Here is a 22,466-nt window from a genome sequence, read left to right as displayed (position 1 = left end):
GGCATGGCGGTGTGAGGACGCTTTTACATGGTGCTCCCGCTCCCCGGCCTCCCTTCTCGGCAATTCTTGGTAGTTATCTGCTGATATGAGCGTCCGTAAACGTAGGAAGACCAAGCCTGCACTTGCACCGTCTTCCAGGGCGGCATCGACTACCCCTATCCGCTCCTTCTTCCCGGACTCTAGGAGCCCGACACCAAAGGCCCTGTCTCTGCAACCACGTGTGGGCCTGGGACCCCCGGCTGCCTCCTCTCCTGGTCAAGGGCCCTCTCTTCCACAGTCTGTATCACCCATGGCCTCCGGCAGCGCACCTCCTACCTCTCATCCTCCGTCGGAGGTGCAGATCGGCGATACCAAGGAGCTATGGACTCTTCTCCGGGCGCTGCCGACCAGGGCCGACATGGAGGCCATAGTCGCTCAAGTGGCGGAACAGCACAAGCGGGACTTTCAGCAGCTCGGCGGGGAAGTGGCTCAGCTGGATACCCGCTTGTCGGCGGGTGAAGCAACAGTTAGTGACCTCCAGGCACGGGTGTCCGCTTTGGAACAGTCTCAGGCCTCCCACAGTGACGCTCTGGCCGCCCACCAGCTCCGAATGGAGGACTTCGAGAACCGGAGCCGCCGGAATAACTTGCGGCTCCGCGGCATCCCAGAAGCTACCGGTCCCGAGGACCTTCTGGAGACGGTACGGGCCATTCTATCCCTCGTCATGCCACAGGAACCCCAGGCATCCTTTGAGTTTGACAGAGTCCATCGCGCCCTGGGTGCCCGGTCGTCGGACCCTTCCAGACCCAGGGACGTGATCTGTCGCCTCCACCGGTACCCCGTCAAGGAGCGAGTGCTGAGGGAGGCCTGGGCCAAGGGACCGGTGGAGTTCGATGGTGCTTCTATCCAAATTTTTCCGGATGTAGCCCGTGGCACCCTGCAACGTAGGGCGATGCTGAAGCCCTTACTGGAACGGCTTAGACGTCCGGATCTCTCCTATCGCTGGGGATTCCCCCTACAGCTCACGGTTAGGAAAGCTGGATCGTCCTTCACCCTTCGGAGACATGCGGACTTACCTGCCCTGTTCGAGTTTCTTGGAATTCCTCCTGTGGATCTGCCGGACTGGCTGGCGTGGCTCCCGGATCGAGACCCCCGCCGGGGACCTGGACGACCCGACCAACCCCTGCCGCGGAGACAGCGCCGGCTTACTCAGCGTTCCCGAGGGAGCTCCAGAGGGCCGGAGGTCGCGGCCCCTGAGACCTGACCTACTGACTGCCTTGGTCCGTGAGTATGGCCCCATCCCTGCTCCTGCTTCTCCTCCCTTCCCTTGCCCCGGACCCCGCTGCATTTTGCTGCCCGCTGATGGATGAGACTGGCATGTGTACTCGGTGTTTCCCGTGATCTTCCCGCCGGCTCCGGACCCCCCCCGCCCCTCTGCCGGCTGTCCCCCCTGTTTTTCCTCTCCCGGGACTGCCATCGTGGATGCATGCTGCCCCCCCCTTCCGTGATGTCTAAACCGCTGCCCATTGCTGGCTGACCGACCCTGCTCCGTTTCTTACTGTGTCCCGCCTCCCGGCTCCCCACTGCTATGGCTCCAGACATGCTGCTTCTCCGGGAAGGTAGCCGTGCTTGTTTCCAAGAACTGCATATCGTGGACGGCTTCCTCGGGAGCTGAGGGAGGGGGAGGGTGGAGTGCTGCTTTACTGTGGGGCTGTGGGGTGTCTGTGTTATGGGGGTAATGTGCTGAGCACCCTGCTGGGACCACTGTCACTTGCTCTTTCTCTACTGTCCCTTCTCAGGGGTGGAGGGGGTGTCCCAGTTTCTTACCTTGTGCTCCACCTCCTGTTCCTTTGCACTTGTCTCTCCCCTCCCTGCCATTTAGCCCTTTGCTGTTCCTTCTTCCCCTCCCTCCTTTCCCTTCCCCCTCCCCTCCTTTCCCTCCCCCTCCCCTCCTTTCCCTCCCCCTCCCCTCCCCTCCCCTCCCCTCCTTTCCCTCCCCCCTCCCCTCCCCTCCTTTCCCTCCCCTCCTTTCCCTCCCCCTCCCCTCCCCTCCTTTCCCTCCCCCTCCCCCTCCCCTCCTTTCCCTCCCCCTCCCCTCCTTTCCCTCCCCCTCCCCCTCCCCCTCCCCTCCCCTCCCCCTCCCCTCCCCCTCCCCTCCCCTCCTTTCCCTCCCCTCCTTTCCCTCCCCTCCCCTCCTTTCCCTCCCTTCCTTCTTTTCTGTGGTCCACAGGGGGTGTTCTTCTATATGGCGTGGTGGGGGGGTGGACTCTCCCCCGGCCCACGGGGCTCCTCCTGCTGGTGTGGCGGGCCCCCTCCTGGGTGGGGTTGGGGGATGGACTGCTCTCAGGGTCTTGGAATGGCTGGGTATGATTACACATGTCCTCGCTTTCTGTGGCATGGCTGCTTAAGCCAGGCTCCCTGGCACTTTTCAACATATCTACTTGACTGATGCCATCGGTGCGGTGTGAGATGGGTGTCGACCTGGCCCGCGATTTTACCACGGGCCTTTTGTTTTATGTTCTGCCGCTATCTCCCGCGGGTGGTGTGGCCCCTCCGCGTTGCACCGAGGGCATGGATGTTCTTGCAGCTGTTTTTCCCTTTTTATGTATTTTCTGATTCCCCTCTGCCATGTGGGGATCACTCTCGGGGTTCTCCCCGTCCCCTGCCTCCCTCATTCCTCCTTCCCTTGTCCCCTCCCTTTCTGTTTTCCTCCTCCCTTCCGTTTTCCTCCTCCCTCCCCCTCCCCCATCCCCCTCCCCCATCCCCCTCCCTCTTCCCCTTCCCCCTCCCTCCTCCTTCCCCCCTCCCTCTTCCCCCTCCCCCTCCCTCCTCCTTCCCCCCTCCCTCCCCTCCCCCCTTCCCCTTCCTCCCCTTCCCCCCTTCTTCCCCGTCCTGGTCATGTTCTCCCCCCTCTTTCCCTCTTCCTCTCTTACGCCTCTCCCCCTTCGCCCCTCCTTTTCTTTCACCACTCCCTCCTTCCTTCCCCTTCCTTCCTTTTGCCCTTCCTCTCCCCCCCTCCCCCTTCCTCTCCTTCATGTTTCTTCCCCCTCCCCATGGGGTCCTCTCACTTGTGTACTGATGTACTTGGTGCCGCGTGTGGGGCCGCAGACCCAGGGACCAAAGTGTCCTCCCCGGTGTCGCGGCCCGTGCCTCTCGCAGACTGAGCCGTCTCTGGCGGCCTTCGCTGTCAATATTCTACGTATACATTGTTGGTCATTTTTCCTGGACATGTTCTCTACTGCTATACTGGTTACCGGACGTTCGTGTTTGTTTGTCTTTTTATTTTTTCTACGAAAGGGAAGGAGAGAACACTGTGGTTTATTTATGTATCTATTTACTTTATTTATTTTTTAGTTTCTTTTGCTCATACATTATGTTGGTTTATCGCCCTGTGTTTCTCTTTCCCTGCCGAGTTGGGAATGGCGGGGAGCGGTCACCGCTTTCCTCCTCTAGTTGTGACCTTCCCCGTACCCCCTATAGGGTTTTTTCGACCGCGGACCCCCACACTCCGCCCGCATTAAGGGTGGTGGGCTTGGAACCTCGGGCGATTCGAGACTGGTTCTCGGTGTGCCTTTTGGCACGGTAGCTTTTTGCCTCCTTTCCTCCCCTTTTTCTTTTTTGCTTCCTCTCATCTGCCTTTAGCCCCCTCTCTCTCCTCTCATTCTCCCCCCCCCCTTTTTTTTTTTTTTTCTCCTTTTCCCCTCTTCCCCCCGTTCCCTGGGTGGAGATGGCCGCCCCCCGGGTAGACCCAATCCGTATAGTATCCCTTAATGTTAAGGGACTTAACACTCCAGAAAAACGTTCCATCATTTTGACTGACCTCCATCGCCTTCGAGCCCATGTCGGCTTCTTGCAGGAGACCCATTTCAAATCCGCCAAACTCCCAAAGCTGGGCAATCGGCGATTCCCCACCGTATATCATTGTTGTTCGCCTGATTCCAGATCCAGAGGGGTCAGCATCTTGATCAGTAACCATGCTCCGTGGACGTTCCTGGATTCGTGGAGTGACGAATTTGGCAGGGCTCTCTTTGTGAAGGGCTGTCTGGGTTCTGTCCCGGTCACCCTTGCCAATTTCTATTTACCTAACACGGCACAGATTTCTTGCCTCGAACCATTACTTTCGCAGCTCCACGACTTTATGGAGGGCCAGGTCCTCCTCGGAGGGGATCTTAACTTTGTCCTAGACCCGGTCCTGGATGCATCGAGAGGCGCCTCCCACATCTCTTATGCTGCTCTTAAACGCCTTAAAAAGGGCTTTCACGCCTTCCACCTTGTAGACGTTTGGCGGGTCCTCCACCCGTCGACCCGAGACTACACCTTTTATTCCTCTCCCCATGACTCCTATACCCGTATCGACTATTTTCTGATCTCACAGGCCCTGTTGGGTCGTGTCGTTTCTTCTTCCATTGGCCCTATCACGGTCTCTGATCACGCGCCTGTGGTTCTCGAACTGGATTTACGGACCCCCGAGACCAGGCAATGGCAGTGGCGGTTGAACGACGGTCTCCTCCAGGACCCCAAAGTGATGGAGGAGCTCCAGCTTGAACTCAGTCGGTTCTTCCTCTCCAATGCCCTTCCGGAGAGTCCCCCGTTGATGGTGTGGGAGGCTCATAAGAGTTATATGCGAGGGGTGCTGATTAAAATCGGCTCTCAACGCAAGCGAGATAGGGCCCGCCAGATGCACGAACTTCTCCTTCGAATAGAGTCGCTGGAGGCCGCCCATAAGAGATCCCTGGCACAATCCGTCCTTCAGGAGCTGACTGTCCTTCGGGAGCAGTTGCGCTCCCTGACCCTTTTCAGAGCTAAGGCTTCCTTAGCTAAATGCCGGAAGGTCTTCTATGAACATGGGGACAAATGTGGCAAAATATTAGCTCGGGCACTGCGGCAGCAGAGAGCGCAGACGTTCATACCTGAAATCCTTTCCTCCCCGAACCAGAAGGTTCAGGCTACGGACCGCATAGCGGAGGTCTTCCGCCGCTACTACGCCTCTCTGTACAATCTGGCCCCTGACACGACCGAGCCTGCTCGAGAAGCTTTTCGCTCTAGGATTCAGGAGTATCTACAAGCTTCGGGCCTCCCCGGCCTCCCGCTGGACGCCCTGGAGAGACTAGAAGAGCCGCTATGTCCTGCTGAGCTCTCGAGGGCCTTGGCGGAATCACAAAGGGGCAAGGCACCGGGACCTGACGGGTACACTCTGTCTTACTATAAATGTTTTGAGCATATTCTCTCCTCGCACTTCCTGGCTGCCTACAATGCGTCAGGAATGGGAGCGGAGTTCCCCGTGGACTCACTCCGTGCGCACATCACTGTGCTAGCGAAGGAAGGCAAGGACCCCCTCCTCTGCCAAAGTTACAGACCCATCTCGCTCCTCAATGTCGACTTGAAATTGTTTACCAAAATCTTAGCGTCCCGCCTGGCCCCTTTGCTCCCGCAGTTGATCCACGATGATCAGGTGGGGTTTGTCCCTTCCAGGGAGGCGAGGGACAACACTACGAAAGCACTGGACTTGCTGACTTTGGCGTGGACTCGGAAGATTCCTATGCTGCTCCTCTCGACGGACGCCGAAAAGGCGTTTGATCGGGTGAACTGGGATTTCCTTGTTGGAACACTGGAGCATATTGGACTGGGACAGCGCATGATGTCTTGGATCCGGGCGATTTACTCCCGCCCGTCGGCTTGTGTTAAGATCAATGGCCTGCTATCTGACCCGTTGGGGATCTCAAATGGGACTAGACAGGGGTGCCCCCTGTCACCCCTGATTTTTGTTTTGACCCTGGAACCGTTTCTGCGTTCTATTAGGGCCAATGCTGACATCACTGGGGTGAGCATTAATACACAGTTTGCGCCGAAGGTGGCGGCCTACGCCGATGACCTTCTCTTTTTCCTTACTAACCCGCTCATTTCCTTGCCTAACCTACTGAAGGAGTTCCGTGCTTATGAAGCCCTTTCTTTTTACAAGATCAACCATCAGAAATCTGAGGCACTGCCCGTTGCGATGACCCCGGCGTTGTTGAATCTCCTCCGGGAAGACTTCCCTTTTAAGTGGAGTTCTTCCCACATAAAATACTTGGGTATTTTCCTCCCCAACTGCCCCGACCGCATCTTTGAATGCAACTTCCCTCCTCTTCTCTCTCGGATTCGGAAAGATTTGGAGGGGTGGCAGAAGGGGATGTTCTCCTGGTTTGGGCGCTGCAACATTATTAAGATGAATGTCATGCCTCGTCTGCTATATGTTCTGCAAGCCCTTCCAATCGCTGTTCCCCCGGTCTTCCTGCGTAAAATAAATGAAGCCTTTCGTAGGTTTCTTTGGGTGAGGGGCCCGCCCCGCCTTTCACTTAAGGTTCTCCGCATGCCCAAGCTAGGTGGTGGCATGGCCTTTCCGGATGCGGCCTTGTATTACGCTGCTTGTCACCTTGCCAGGATCGTGGACTGGCACGTCCATGGCCACCTCAAGCAATGGATCAGGATTGAGCGGAATGTGGGGGATGTTCCTCCGGAATCCCTCTTGTGGGGCACTTCCGATCTACCAAAACGTGTGTCCGACCACCTGACTGTGGGGGCTACCCTGAGACTGGGCCGCAGGATCTGCGGTGAGGGCCTGATTGCCTCTCTACCCTCTCCTCTGTTCCCAGTTATTGAGAACCAGGACTTCACCCCAGGTCTGCTGGATCAGGGTTTCCGTGCCCTGAAGACCAGAGGTTTCCATCAGGCCAGACACTTTATCGCTGGGGGGCGGTGGGTATCCAGGCAAACCCTTTTCTCCAGTACTCCCTACGAGGCGCTGTCCTTCTGGCAAAAGGTGCAGCTGGCTCACTTTCTGCAGTCCCTGCCGCCTGCGACCTCTTTTGCTAGACGCCTTTTGCCTTTTGAGGAGCTGTGTGTCTCGGACGCTCCTTTACGCCATACCATATCTCTGATCTATCGTCTTCTGACGGGGCCTGATCCCTCCTCCAAACCACTGTATATCACCCGCTGGGAGCAGGACTTGGGCCTTTCTTTTTCGGATCACCAAGTGGAACGGATTTTCTTCTTCACTTACAAAACCTCCACCTGTTCCAAATATCAGGAGGCGGGGTATAAGTTATTGACCAGGTGGTATTACACTCCGGCCCGGTTGCGCAAGATGTTCCCTTCCTGCTCCGATCTTTGCTGGAGGTGTGGAGAGGAGGTGGGATCCCTTCTCCACATCTTTTGGTCTTGTAGCCGTCTTCAACCCTTTTGGGCGGAAGTACTACGCATTGCGCAAAAGTTCACGGACCATGCCCTCACTCTGTGCCCTGGCCTTTTTCTTCTCCACCACAATGATTTTCCGCGAGCATCCTATAAAAAATCAATCCTGCCGCTCCTTTTCACTGCGGCCAAGAGCTGTATCCCTCTTCTATGGAAGCAGTCGCAGCCTCCCACAGTAGCTATGTGGCTGCGGAAGGTGGCCTGCATCAACGAAATGGAAGATCTGGTGGCCGCTGACCGGGGCAATAGGGAGATGTTCCTCAAAAGGTGGTTCTACTGGCATGAGTTCCGTTTCTCCGATGAATGCAAAGCATTGGTTGCCTAGTTAGGCATATGCGGACTGGGTGGCCGTCTCTTCCCCGCTTTCCCCCCTCCATTCATCCTTCCTCTCTTTCCTCCCCCCTTTCTTCTTGTCCCCCCCCCCCCCTCTCTCCTTTTTTTTTTTTTTTTTCTTTTTTCTCTCTGTTTGTCATGTCCTTTCCCCTCCCGTGGTGGGTTCCTCCCCACCTTCATGTGAAAGAAGTGAAAAGGAGACGAAGGGGATAGTCAGTTACTCTTTGTTTTTCTTGTGATTGTCACTCCCCTTGGGCATACGTACACTTGTTCATACTGGGTGCCTGGTGGGACTTGGCATGCCCGGAGTGGGTCTCTCCCTCACAGTACCTCGGCCATATGAAGATGCCGGGGGAGGGCGGGGCCTCTTCGGGGGCCGGGCTCCCCATAGTAATTTTCTCTGATTTTTCGGGAGTTACGTTTTGCTGTGTGGTCTTACGTGCTATGATTACTGGTATTCACTAGAACTGTTTGTTTGTTTTTTGTATTTGCTTTGCCTGTGATTTTGTATGTGGACCATTACCATTGCTTCTGCTTGATCTGTATGCCTTTCCTTCTCCTAATAAACGTTGAATTTAAAAAAAAAAAAAAAAAAAATTAATATAGTTTGATTAGATTATTCCATCAAAAAATTATAATAAATAAAAATTATTTGAGCTTGAATTGGGTCTATATAGAATTTGCGCTAGTTTTTTACATTTTTTTAAGTCTCTATTTAGTTTGTCTATAGATAACCAGCAACATTTTTTATTGACCACACCCATATATAAATTGATCTCATGTGTATGTATAAGGCGCTTGATCACACATTTTCTAAAATATATATATATATATATATATATATATGCATATGCAAAAAACAATATATTATTGTTACTTTCTATATCTAACCAACCCAAAAATATATTAATTTCACACATATACAATGTTTTATTTTGGGGAGAAGCCATATTAGTGTTGCTTGTCATATATATATACTTATAATTTTTTTGGTATATATATATATATATATATATATATATATATATATATATATACACACACACACACATGTTCTACAATGGCAGCCCTCATACTTCTCCAAGGAGTCAGCACTTCCTCCAAGCATTGGCTGAACAATGAATCAATCTCACTCCCCATCCTTGTCATGTCACCAGTTTCTGGGTGGAGTTATCACATCCCCTGATTCCCACCACATATCTTTATACAATCTCTCCATACATATAACCCAGCATGGAGGGGCTCAGTGAAGGTGGTGGTGAAGGTGTGGAGGTGTCGGATCGGGTCACACAGATCATAAAAGGAGATCTGCCCGGCCTCATAATCCAGATATATCCTGACTCTGTTACTGGAGAGATCGGCGGGTAAGAAGATTGACTTACTATCATGTATCACCCAATAGAATTTACTAATCCTGCCCAAACCCCAGGACTTGTTATTATTTCCAATGACTAGCTGTTGTCCTCTCCTGTCTATACTGGGGTAACACATCCCGACTCTCCAGTCATCTGACACCCCAAAATCCACATCCCAGTAATGTCTCCCTGAGGAGAAACTCTGACTGCTCATCACCTGAGTACCTTGAAATCTCTCTGGTGTTTCTGGGTGATTTTGGTTTCTATCTGATCTGGAAGCAATTTTCCTGTCATCTGATATCTGTAGCTTATTACCAGCTGTGTTTCCATCCAGTAATATGTCTGCAGCTCCCTGTATATAGAAGTATACATTTATCTCTGTTATTATATCAGATAAACCTGTGTGTAAGACCCCCGCCACACCCAGACCCCCTCCATCATGGAGGAGTTCCTCATGTCTCTCTCTGTCCTCATTATCTCCATCCTCAGTATCACACAAGTCACCTGTGTCTGATTCCTGTAAGACAGTCAGTGGATCCGTCATGTTACACAGCTCCTCAATGTCCACCATCTTCCTGGACAGCTCCTCCTTCTTTATTTCCAGATCCCGGATGGAGATGGAGATCCGCTCTGCCCTCCCGGAGATCTCCCTCAGGACTCTCTTCTCCAGGTCTTTCAGACGTCTCCTGAGATCTATAAACAGGGTAGTGACTCTCTCGGTGTCACCAGCTGGTTCTTCTACTTTCCTCCTGTGTTCCTGCAGACTCTGGACTCTTTTCTCCATCTCCTCTCTCTTTGTCAGAAGTTTCTGCAGAACATTCCTCAGTGTCTTCTTCTTCTTCTCAGAAGCCTTATCTAGCATCTCCACCTGGTGTCCTTGGTGTTCTCCAGCCAAACTGCAGGACACACAGATACAGGTACCATCCTCAGTGCAGTAATACTCCAGGATCTTCTTATGGACGGAGCATTTCCTGCTCTCCATGGACAAGGTTGGGTCACATAAGATGTTCTGGGGACTTTTTGTGGACTCTCAGGTGTTTATAACACAGAAAAACCTCACAGTGTAGACAGGATCTAACAGCTGGTACAGGAGAGTCCACACAGTGAGTACAGGAGACCCCGGAATTCTTCCTGATCTGGCTGAGCAGACAGGAAATTTTCTGCTATGTTACGTAGTTTCATGTTCTTCTGCAGTGCAGGACGATCCGGAAACTTCTCTCTGCATTCAGGACAGGAATATCCTCCAGACCCCCCCTGTGTATCCAGCACACGATCAATACAGACCCGGCAGCAGTTGTGTCCACATTTTAGCATTACAGGATCCGTATAAACGTTCAGACAGACGGAACATTCCAGCTCAGCTCTCAGATCAGCAGATGCCATCGCTGGCAGCACAAGAGAAATGAAACTGAAAGCTTCTGGAATTAGAACTTAGGTTGTACCGGTTAGAGCTTTTCTGCACAGGAGGAGGCTGAGCTGATCCCTGAGTGGATAAGTTAACCACTTGAAGACCAACATGTTAAAACCCCTTTCTACCCAGGCTACATTTCAGTTTACAGCGCTGTCACACTTTGAATGAAAATTGATTAGTCATACAACTCTGTACCCAAATTAAATTTGAATAATTTTTTGAGACAGATAGAGCTTTCTTTTGTTTGTATTTTATCACTTCTCGGTTTTTATTTTTGATATATAAAGGAAAAAAATGTAGTTTGTGTTTTAAAACTTTGCAAGCAAACCATCTTTCCTTCATAAATTTAGACCAAAATGTATTCTGCTACATTTCTTTTGTAAAAATAAACCAAATCAGTATATATTATTTAGTCTGTGTGAAAGTTATGGAGTCTGTAAACTATAATATATATATATATACACACACCTGTAGCAGGTTTTCCAGGCATTGGGCCTGATATGGGTCTGCCATTGTTACCGGTGAAACCTTCAGCCCATTTAAGCTAAATACCCAAATGTGAGATTGGAGACAATGACCATTCCGGCATCTTTGGTTTGTTTTGTTTATTTGATGTTGGGGATGGGAGAAGGGAATGAGTGGGATACTCCTCTGGCTCAACTAGGTACAAATGGGACACTTTGCAGAAAAAATTCCTTTCAGTGCTGTCTTGACGCCGGTTGGATGCCGACCAATGCTTGCTGGCACTTGAAAAATACTGACTTGCTGAACTGTGTTTGAACTTGACTTTTGACACTCTGGTTAGCTCAAAAAGTCCTGGACTGTACTGAGACTTGACTCTTGACACTCTGGATAACTCAAAAGTCCTGTATACAGTTCCCTCCAGCCCTTCACTGACTGAGGTAGCTCTCTGTAACTGCTTGTGCTGCTGCAACTCTTAACACTGCACACTGCACGCTGTACACTTTAACTCTTCAGGGCCCAACTGCTGGTGCCCCCTTCACACTTCAGGGTCCTCTCACTAGTCACTTCCTCTACACTTCAGGGTCCTCTCACTAGTCACTCCCTCTATACTACAGGGTCCTCTCACTAGGCACCCCCTATATTTTTTTCATTCTGTCATTTTTCAAGTTGTCATTTTACCAAGGTGTGTTTCACACACAGCATAGATGCACTTACAAAAAAAAAAAAACATCAACCCCAAACATATTCTTTTCCTCCTCCTAAGTATAGGAGGTCCCACATGTGTGAGACTTTTTCACAGTCTAGATGCAGAGAGGACCCAAATCCAAGGAGCACCTTCAGGCTTTCTAGGGAAATAAATTATGTATCTAATTTCCTGACTACGTTTTACATTTTTGGAGGTCCTGTAGCGTGATTTCCACAGAATGACCACATTTTGGAAAGCAAACACTCCAAGGTATTTTCAAAGAAGCATTGTGAGTCTTTTGAAAAAGTAATTTTTTGTCACGTTTTTTTTTTTTTTATAAAATACAGAAAGAAAATCAAAATATATATAATTTACACAATGTTATCAACTAGTATGAACTTTCCACAAAAAAAAAGGCATGGACATATTTAGAATTACCCCTCAAAACACATTCTACTGCTCCTTCCAAGTATGGTCCAGTCTTTATCACAGCTTAGCCACATAGAGAGTTCCAAAATCCAGGGAGCATAAATTACTCATCTAATTTCTTCTAATTTGACTGCCTTACACATTTTTAGAGACCATTGAGCACCAGAACGGTAGAAACACCAAAAAATATCATATTTTGGAGAGTAAATACCCAAATGTATGTATCAGGTATCTGGTAGCAGAGTGTCACGAACCTGGTTGGTGAGCCTGAAATGCAGAGGAAGGCCTCTCTAATGGCACTTTTCCACTGCAAGTACCGGCTCGGCTCTATTCGGCCCTGCTTGGCCCGGTTTGCTTTTCCACTGCTGGTACCGCATGGTACGGTGTTGGAACGGTTCGGTACGGTACGGTATGGTTTGCTTTTCCACTGAAGTAGTACTAAAGTTAAGTGGGTGGGATAACAACGGGGTGGGTGGGATTCTCTGACCAATCAGTGGCTAGAAGTGACTGCATGCAAAGGATTGTGGGATATGGTACCATTTATGGTACCTGTTGGAACCACAATCGAGTAGGTACTGTTTTTTCAGAGCCGTACTGTACCGTACTGTTCAGTTCCATGCAGTGGAAAAGCGCCACCGTACCGTACCGTACCGAACCGTTCCGACACTATACCATGCGGTACCAGCAGTGGAAAAGCACAAAAGCGTGCCGAACCGTTCGGTTCCATGCAGTGGAAAATCGCCATTACAGCTCTAGCTCGAGGGCCACTAATGGTGACACAGTAACCACAAGAGAGCGAAGAGGAAAGAGCGCTTATTATCAGTCCAGTAGTCTGCGCTGGTAGTAGCCAATGATTCACACAAGGAAAGCAAGGAGCAGCTGACAAGAGGCAGATGAGGCAGCAGACAGATGTGACAGCAGGATGGCTGGATATAGGAAGATTGGCTTGGGGCTTGGCTGGTGACAGACTGTGGATGCACAGCAGGAAGCGGGAGCCTGAAGATGACGAGCTGGCCTGAAGGAGCTGTAGCAGGCTGGAAGAGCTGGATGCAGGGTCAAACGAGCTGGGTCGGTAAAGGGTGGGCAGATCAGGCATAGATGACAGACAGCTGAATATACAGGTCACAAGCAATGTCAGCAATGGATGCAGGATCAAACAGGAGCAGCTGGCAGAGGCAGAATCTGGGGTCCAGCCAGGGTTCAGGGCAGGTAGCAGACAGGAATAGTCGGGAGCAAGCCTGGTCAAGATCTTAGGTCACATACAGGAATCAGGAACACACTCCCTGAATGCTGTAGACCTAACAGCAGTTAGCCAGTGCAGAAGCTCTTTTTAAAATAGGCCATTTGGTGCCAGCATTGGTGACCGGTGCACTGTTGTGAATGCACATCCGTGTTCGTGAACACACATGCACACGCCTGTGCACAACTGCTTGGCCCGTTCTTTGAAAGCGCAAGCACATACATATGTGCCTTGAAACTGCATCTGAGCTGTGGCAAAGACTTTCCTGACACAGAGTCTGATATGATGAGAAACCTCTGACTCAGGCCCCTGATAGTGTAGACAGGAGGCACAGGAATACAGAGTGGCACGAGTGCCTGTAAGTTTTGCTAGCAGCAGGGCAGGTGTCTACGCTGGGCAGGAGAAGTCGTCAGATGGCTCCAATAAGCAGGTGAGTAGATGGGCAGCTGGTGTGGGCAGGCAGAATAGGCCGGGGCCAGGTCATTGACAGCCAGGATGGATCGATTACAGGGCACAAGCAGGAGTGTGGTCAGGAAACAAACCAGGTCTGGAACCAATAAGTAAAGCAGGAGCCAATTAAGCAGACAGAAGCGGAGGTCAGGGGACAAGCCGAGATCTGTGCAAGTGGAGTTCAGAGAATGGTCAAGAAAAGCCAGGTTAGCAACTGATATCAGGATACAGATTCACAGTGTTACAGGTTACACAGGAGTTTGAAGACAAAGCAGCACTAATCCTGAGCACTGGCCAAATTTAAAAACCCTGTTTGGCGCCAGCATCTGTCGCGGGTGCAAGTAAGCACGAGGGTACGTATGCGTGCGAGTATTGTACTTAGCCAGTGCCCAATTCCTGTGAGCATGAGAGGGAACATGTATTAGCCTGTGCACAGAAATCCATCCAGAGGAGTTATCTTGTCTATTTGGATGTCCTTCATTACAGTACGTTTTAGGAAGGTATGGTCTTTTGAAGACTTCATTTTTTTGCCACAAGTTTTTGGAGAATGCAGAAAGATAATGAAAATATATATATTTTTTTACCCAAAGTTGTTGATTACCCTCCTCCCACCCAGTCAATGCATATATATGTTCAGGTGGGAGCTTCCTCTTTCTGAGTTGACGTTCCTGAACGTCCTTCAGAAGGAGGGAGATTGCCCGGCCGCATGCACACGCAGCTGCATGATATTGTGTGCCTGTGTCCCTGGGACACAGCACAACAATGTTCGTCAAGAGGGCTCTGTGATTGGCTCTCCTGATCACATGACGGCTGTGTCCAATCACAGCCGTCATGTGATGCCAATACAGCCATTGTCACGGTGATCGGCTCTGCTTCTCCTCACTGTGTGAGAGCGTATCAGTGTTTGCAGGCAGCGTTCAGTGAGTATTGAAAAGTTTAACTGCTTTTTACTCACTGATCACCCAGCTAGTGTCAAATCTGTCTGTGATCATCTGCCACATCAGTCTGTGATCATCTTGCACATCTGTCCGTGATAATCTGCCACATCTGTCCATGATAATTTGCCCCATATGTCTGTGATAATCTGCCACATCTGTCTGTAATAATCTGGCACACATCTGGCGCACATCATCTGCCACACCTGTCTGTAATCATCTGCCACACCTGTCCATGATCATCTGCCAAATCTGCCCGTGATCATCTGCCACATTTGTCCATAATCATCTGGCACACATCATCTGCCACATCTGTCCGTGATCATCTGCTACATCTGTCTATGATCATCTGCCACATCTGTTCCTGATCTGCCACATCTGTCTGTGATCTGCCACATCTGTCCGTGATCTGCCACATCTGTCTGTGATCTGCCACATCTGTCCATGATCAGCTGCTACATTTGTTTTTGATCATCTGCCACATCTGTTCCTGATCTGCCTCATCTGTCCGTGATCTGCCACATCTGTCTGTGATCTGCCATATCTGTTCGTGATCTGCCACATCTGTCTGTGATCTGCCACATCTGTCTGTGATCTGCCACATCTGCCCCAGTGAACATCTGCCACATCCCAGTGATCAACATATGTCACTGGGCCTTCAAAAATGTGATAGGTACTCAGGAAATGAAATGTGTAATTTATGCCTTTAGAATGCCTGACGGTTCTCCTTGTGTGTTGGGCCTCTGTATGTGGCCAGGCTGTGGAAAAATCTCACACATGTGGTATCGTCATACTCAGGAGTAGCAGAATATTTTTTGGGGTGTTATTGCAAGTTTATCTGTGCCATGTGTAAGAAATAACATGTTAATATGACAATATTGCGGGGGGGGGGGGGAATCTTCATTACACAAACTTTTGTGGGCAAAAAATTGCAACTTCAAAAAACTCACTATGCCTCTTGCCTCTTACTAAATACCTTCGACTGTCCTCTTTACAAAAAGGGGTAATTTGGGGGGAATTTGTACTGTCTTGATATTTTAGGGCCTCAAGAAAAGAGATAGGTAGTCAGTACATCAGGATTGATCAATTTTCGATGATACGTAGCCTAGCTTGTAGACTCTATAACTTTTACACAAACCTATTATCATACACTTATCAGAATTTTTTTACCAAAGACACTGAGACAGGTGTGGTGGCAATCAGGAACACGGTTGATGGCTGCACTGGCTGTGGTGACACTGGCACTGGTCTAATGGCAATCAGTAATACTGTTGTTGGATCACACTGATCTGGTGATACTGGAAATGGTGTGACTAGTGATCAAGAACACTGTTGCTGACTGAGACTGGTATGGTGACACTGGGACTGTTGTGGCCGTTGGACAAGAAAACTGTTGCTGGAATACACTGGTCTGGTGACACTGGGACTGATGTGGCAGGGAACAGTAACACTGTTGCTGGCTTACTTTGGTCTAAAGATACTGGGGCTGGGGTGGCGGTGATCAGTAACTCTGTTGCAGGCTTACATTGGTCTGGTGACACTGGGACTGATGTGGCAGTGATCAGTAACTCTGTTGATGGCATGCACAGGTCTAAAGAAACTGGGACTGGTGTGGTGGTAATGAGGAACACTGTCTCAGGCTTACAGTGGTCTGGTTACAGCAGGACTGGTGTGGTGGTGATCAAGGACACTGGCACTGGTATGGAAGCAATCAAGAATACTGTTGCTGCATTCCACTGGTCTGGTGACACTGGGACTGGTGTGACAGTGATTAGTAACACTGTTGCTGGCTTACACTGGTCTGCTGACACTGGGACTGGTGTGGCAGTGATCAGTAACACTGTTGATGGCATACACTGGTCTAAAGAAACTGGGACTGGTGTGGTGGTAATGAGGAACATTGTTGCAAGCTTACACTGGTCTGGTGACTTCAGGACTGGTGTGGTGGTGAGCAGGGACACTAGCACTGGTATGGCAGAAATAAAGAATACTGCTGCTGGATTACACTGTTCTGCTGAAACTGGCACTGGGGTGGTGGTGTTCAGGAAAACGGTTGATGGCTTACACTGGTCTGGTGATGCTGGGACTGGTATGGCAGTAACCAGGGACACTGTTGATGGCTGTGTGACAGAAGTCACTTTGGTTGGGGGGCCAGTGGAATCCAGCTTACCTTATAGAGGTGAGGAAATCCCTGTCTTAGCTCCCCAGGTCCCTCTTATGTGTAAGTCACCCTGTGTCTATTAGGGGCACAGTGTGACAGAGAAAATGATGGACAACTACTTATTGGACACTGACAATGTGATTTGGATTACTTCAAATGGGACAGTCATATTTATCAACAATATCTCTCAAGAAATCTATGAAGACTATTCCTGGTTTGTTTGGTTCTGAACTATACATGTTCATTGAAAGAGCAGTTCACATTGGCCTCTGTTCCATATTCCATGTAGGAGATGGACAGTCAGTTACTGTTGGTCTCCTGCTATTATCTTTGTATTGAGATGTTATGTGTTTTCTGCTAAGCATGTTTGTCCCATTGTTAATTGTTAATTGGGTCACCTATTGTCTGATTATTCACAGCATTGTCTGGGTGAACATTGTGTCACCTATGCTGGTTTAAGTGCTGAGTTAATTAGCATGTTAATTAAATCACATTCAGCTATTAGTTGCTAGAGGGGAAGTAGAATACTGTTTGTGTTGGTTGTTCCTTAGTTATGTTAATTATATTTCTGTATACAATTTCAACTGCATACAATAATGTAATCAGGCTCACCTGACTTGGTATGGTATACTGTATATTCTGTGTGAGTTTGTTCAATAAACGGTTCCAGATTTAGCAGCTAAAACAAGTTCTGCCAAGTTCTTGGTTGCAATATGTGGCTACAATATCTGATATCTATGTTCAAGACTGGAGGAAGCAGTATACTGGCGGAAGCACTCAAGCACAGTGTGGGTCGGTTCCGTCACAGGCGACACTAGCTGTGGTGATGAGGAACACTGTTAGTGATTTACACTGGTCAATGACAGTGGTCAGGAACACTGTTTCTGGCTACACTGATCTGGCAACACTGTGACTGGTGTGGTGGTGACGCTCATTCACACATGAAGTTGGGGGGGGGGGGATTTTATCATCCCTCAACTGCTACCCACTTTAGCTGCAGAGGTAGCAGCCAGGGGTATACACATGCCTTGGCTGAAATGCTTTGCTTCATGGCTGTGGTAAGAATTATAACACTTGTCACTGCGGGAAGAGGGCCTTGCTGATTATGACCCATTCAAGTGAATGGAGGTGCTGTCCAAAAAGAGTCAAGGTCTTACCTTGCCCTCCTGTTGGCAGACATTCTGGACATCTGTAGACTGCTGCCTCTTATAAACTCTGATTGCATTATGACTTGCCTGCTGCCTGGGTGTCGCACAGTAATGATGCTGCACACCTGACTATATCTATCACTTGATGGTTTGCAGTCCTTGCCCTTGTATTTGTGCTCCAAGGTGCATCTCTGCTAGCAGTCTCCTGTTTTCTATGTTCCTCTGTGTATGAACTGGCTTGGCTGATGACTCTCCTGGCTCTTGACCTGGCATCGGCAGACGACCCGGCATCTGCAGACTACCCGCTTCTGGACTCGACCTCGGCTGGTTCCTGCTCTCACTACCTCACTCTTGCTGTGCATTTATTGTTGTTTGCTCCAATAAACTGCTTTATTTTACCTGCATCCCCGTGTGGTCTGGTTTACTGGCACCCTGACAGTGTTAGAGCTCTTTGGTTTTGGTCCGGTCTTTCGAAAGTGGATTGATCTACTGTACAAAGTCCCTGTGGCAAGTATTAAGCTGACAACGGCAAGTTGTCATCTCCTTTTCCGATCCAGAAGGGGACAAGGCAGGGGTGTCCCCTTTCCCCTGCCTTGTTCATGCTGGCTATGGAACCATTTGCGGAGGCAATAAGGGCATCCAATTATGTAGTTGGGATTCGGGTAGGTTCTATTGTAGACAAAGCAGCGCTTTATATGGACAATTTGATTCTCTTTCTGTGGGACACCGGCCCATCACTCGCAGCAGCATTACGTATTCTAGATAATTTTGCAGCCCTTTCGGGTCTACATACCAACAGGGGTAAATCCCTCATCTTACAGATTGATCAAGAGGCTAAAAAGTTGGCTGATCATAATTCCCCATTGCAATGAGCAATGACTACTAAATATATAGGGATTAATTTTAATCCCAAAAGTAGGGATTTCAGACAACCTATGTAACGGAACCGTAACCCACACTGTACTTATGGACTTCTGTCCGTATACGGCTTCCTCCCAGTCGTGAACATAGATACTAGATTTTTCAAACCGCCCCATACAAAGCTAGCCGACAACTTAGCTTGTACTGGAATCTCTGTTAATTGAACAGTCACACAGAATTCATATACAGCATTAACCTCCCCCTCCTGATCAGATTACCACACACAGGTCAGGGGTTGCCTGATTACATTATCATTAGCAGATGAAATTGTATACAGAATTATAATTACCATATGTAAGGAAAATCCAACACAAACAGTATACTATTTCGACTCAGCTATTAATAGATGACAGTGATTCAATCAACCTGAGCCAATTAACTAGCAGAATTTCTGTCCTGGAGCTCCTGCAATACAATACACAATATCATAGGTATAAACACTGAGAACCCACCGTAAAAAATAGGGGAGAACATCAGCATAATTTCCAATGCGTGGAAGACAGGTGGTTGTTCTGATATTAGCATCTTTGAGATATATTGTCTGTGTGAAGCCTTATTGGCAATAGGAAGCTAGGCCTAGAGTCCCAGAGTCTTCATATATTCTTTGACCGGAAGGACCCATCTTGTCTGCTTATACTTACCTTGATAGGGCATTGTCCCGGAACACATAAATTGGTCCTTCTCTTTCCCTTTTACATCCGACTTTGAAAAAGGAGCGCGCGCTGGTTTCCCACCACAGTGCGCATGCTCGGAAACGCATCAGTCATTACGCCGGAAGATCCTGTGGACAAGCATCACGGCCACTGTGCGGCCCAAGCCTCCATCTCACTGCGGTTTCACCCTGCTGTCCAAGCCTCCATCTCACTGCTGTGACACCCTCCACTTCCTGCTAGACAGGAAGAGGAAGAGAGGAGATGATTACAGACCCACAGTGATGACTCCAAGCCCCAGCCTCCACATGGACACCGGAAGGACCCATCTTGTCTGCTTATACTTACCTTGATGTAAGTTTTTATTACTTGTTTGCCATATTAAATCGCAGTCTTAACTCAGAGGCGCCTGTTTTCTCTTTTGTTTGTTGCATGTTTGGAGATCGCTTCTGCTCCCCAACAGGCTGGCCCTGAGCATCCAGACTATTTCCTCATCTCACCTTAAGACTTTATCATAGCCTTGATGTGCTACTATATGGACTATCATTTTTATGTAGTGCTAACAGCTTGCACCACTTGTTCCATTTCTTGTATATATTCTTTGAGATATATTGTTGACAAATATAATATTATGTCCCTGTCAGTGGTGTAGTAGAAAGGCTGGCTGCCTCTTCTCTCAAGGAGGCTGAAGCTGCTGTTGATGTTGGGCAGAGTTCAGTGATGTTAGGCCCTGATTCCCACTGTTCCACAGGGAAGTAAACTGAAAAGTCAGTGTCCTTGCACACATCTTCCTTGGTCACCTGTTGTTGCAGGCAGAGGTTAGCAGCGCAAGGCCCGGATGCCCGCTCTTCTGCTGTAAGCTCACTGGGACGTTCCTCCTCTGCAGAAAAGTCTATTAAACCCTCAGTCTCTGGAATTGCTGAAAGTCCAGGGCACAGGCTGGTGGCATTCGGGCCCAGTGCCAACACTTTGGAAGGTGATTTATCATCCATATCATCCTCCAATGAAAGTCAGTTAAATCTGTAATCCGTGGTTGGGGAATGAAGATGGCTTCCTCTTCTCCCATACCTTTATCGAGCAGCTGGACAGATGCATTCCTCCATCCAAGCTCGTCCTGTGCAGAAACAGGTTCGTCAAGGTGGGTCAGCACTTGCTTCATCCGCCATAAGACCTCCGCATCCAAAACAGTGGGTGCAGGTGAGCAAAGCACACTACTACTGTGCCACATTGTCGATTCTTCAGTCAGGATTTCTGGAGCAGCAGGGACCGTAATGAGCTATTGGTCCCAAAGAATAAGGTAATTAACAGAAATTTTGATTTCTCCTTTCTCACTACGTATTCTAATCACCATTTCGCAGTTAAGAAGATAATACATAAACATTGGAATGTGCTGAAAAATTATGCGGTCTTGGGGTCGCAGCTTCCTGATAACCCTGTGGTTATCTTTAGGGGAGCGCCCCCGTTAAGACTTCAAGTGGCCCCTAATATTGTTAATCCACCGTGTAGATCTACTTTTTTCTTCCAGAATATGACTGGCTTTTTCCCATGTCGGAGATGCCCTATCTGTGTGCTGAAAGCCCACCAACTGAGAAGGGTTACCTCTTTTGAATCTTTTTCCACCCATAAAAACTTTAATATCAAACAGTTCATCACATGTACAACTAAGTATGCGGTGTATGTTATTTGTTGCCCTTGTGGCTTACATTATATCGGCTGTACCAAACGTATGTTGGTGACAAGGCTCAACGAGCACGTCGCTAACATTCAGAAGGGTTTCCCTGGCCATAGTCTCTCAAAGCACTATGCCCTTTGCCACAATAGGGATCCCAAGGGAACTGTGTTCATTGGGATCGAGGATTTTGTGGCAGATTGGCGCGGGAGTAATATGGTCAGGGAGATTTCAAAACTAGAGGCTCGTTAGATCAATAGGGCCAAAACATACGCCCCACACGGTATGAACATCGAGTGGGACGTGAATGCGTTCATTGCATATAGCTAGTTCTGACCGATCCTCATTTTATTTTACACATATGTATTTTATTTATGCTTATTTAGGAGCATTTTTATGAGCAATTTGTGTTTTGTTATTTTGCTGATTTGTCATTTTATCATTTATTGATTTTTAATGTGTTTTATTTGGTGTGATTTCTAATTTGTGTAATGCCGGTTTCTCAAGATGGCTCTGCGTAATTATGTGTATGTTTTGGTTGCATTGCCAAAATATTAACTGCTCATTTGCTGTATTGAGCTAAGGAATTGATTTGCTTAAAGAGGTTGTAAACCCACTTCACAAACTTTTACCTATAGGTAAGCCTATATTAAGGCTTACCTATAGGTGCTATAAATATCTCCTAAACATGCACCGTTTAGGAGATATTTAGAGTGCATACTGCCAATGACGTCATCAGCGCATGCACTCTGAAGGAACGGCCACCTATGCCGTGAACGGCGGCTCACGCGCGCACGCGCGGGAGTGATATAATCGCGCCTCCGGCCAATCAGATGGCCCAAGGACACGAACCCGGAAGCAGGACGGCCGTCCTGTCGCTGAGGGGGCGGCACGGCGGGGGCTTAGTTTTAAGGTAAGTACTTCATAATGAGCAAGTATGCGATGCATACTAGCTCATTATGCCTTTCTCTTTACAGGGCTTTTTTTTCTCGTTTTTTTTTAAGTGACTTTACTTCCTCTTTAAATCCATTGATTTGGAGAGCTGGGGTTTGGAGATGTTTTTCTCTTCCAGATTGCGGGCCGGTTGCGTCATTCCGGTTTTTCTGCCCTTCAGTCTAATGCTGCTCGTCCTGTTGTATATAGAGGAGCGCAGAACGCCCACAAGCCACGCCCCTGACGACGTCATCATCTGACGAAAACTCCGCGTCGGCCGTTACTGGTTTGCGTGATGCCATTGCGCTGGGATGCAGCGGCCATTTTGACGGTTAGAAACCGGCAATGTTCATATGGAAAGACGCTATTATGTGAGTGCATCTGCTTCCTATTAATAAAACATTCCGTTCTTTAACAATACTACTCTATGAGCGATTATCTTTTCTTTGGGCCCCCTTTAGAGAGCTTTGCC

General features: G+C 48.9%; 2 protein-coding genes across 2 annotated transcripts in view; one reads left to right on the top strand and one right to left on the bottom strand.

Annotated features, from left to right (window-relative positions):
* The window catches only part of LOC309552460 (uncharacterized protein), a gene marked incomplete at both ends in the record, with an annotated part of 66,079 nt that extends 55,799 nt beyond the window's left edge, over nucleotides 1-10,280 (bottom strand). The window contains 3 exon segments of the mRNA XM_082253431.1: nucleotides 8,720-9,901; nucleotides 9,903-10,021; nucleotides 10,023-10,280. Of these exon segments, the coding sequence (XP_082109557.1) occupies nucleotides 8,720-9,901; nucleotides 9,903-10,021; nucleotides 10,023-10,280 (1,559 nt within the window).
* Nucleotides 1-22,466, top strand: part of LOC309554214 (E3 ubiquitin-protein ligase TRIM39-like) — a gene marked incomplete at its 5' end in the record, with an annotated part of 188,106 nt that overhangs the window by 143,287 nt on the left and 22,353 nt on the right. The window lies entirely within an intron of this gene.

The sequence above is a fragment of the Pelophylax lessonae genome, assembly GCF_965119305.1.
Source record: "Pelophylax lessonae genome assembly, chromosome: 4".
NCBI classification, from domain to species: domain Eukaryota; kingdom Metazoa; phylum Chordata; class Amphibia; order Anura; family Ranidae; genus Pelophylax; species Pelophylax lessonae.
Note: the sequence above shows the minus strand (reverse complement) of the source record. Positions and strands in the feature narration are given on the sequence as shown.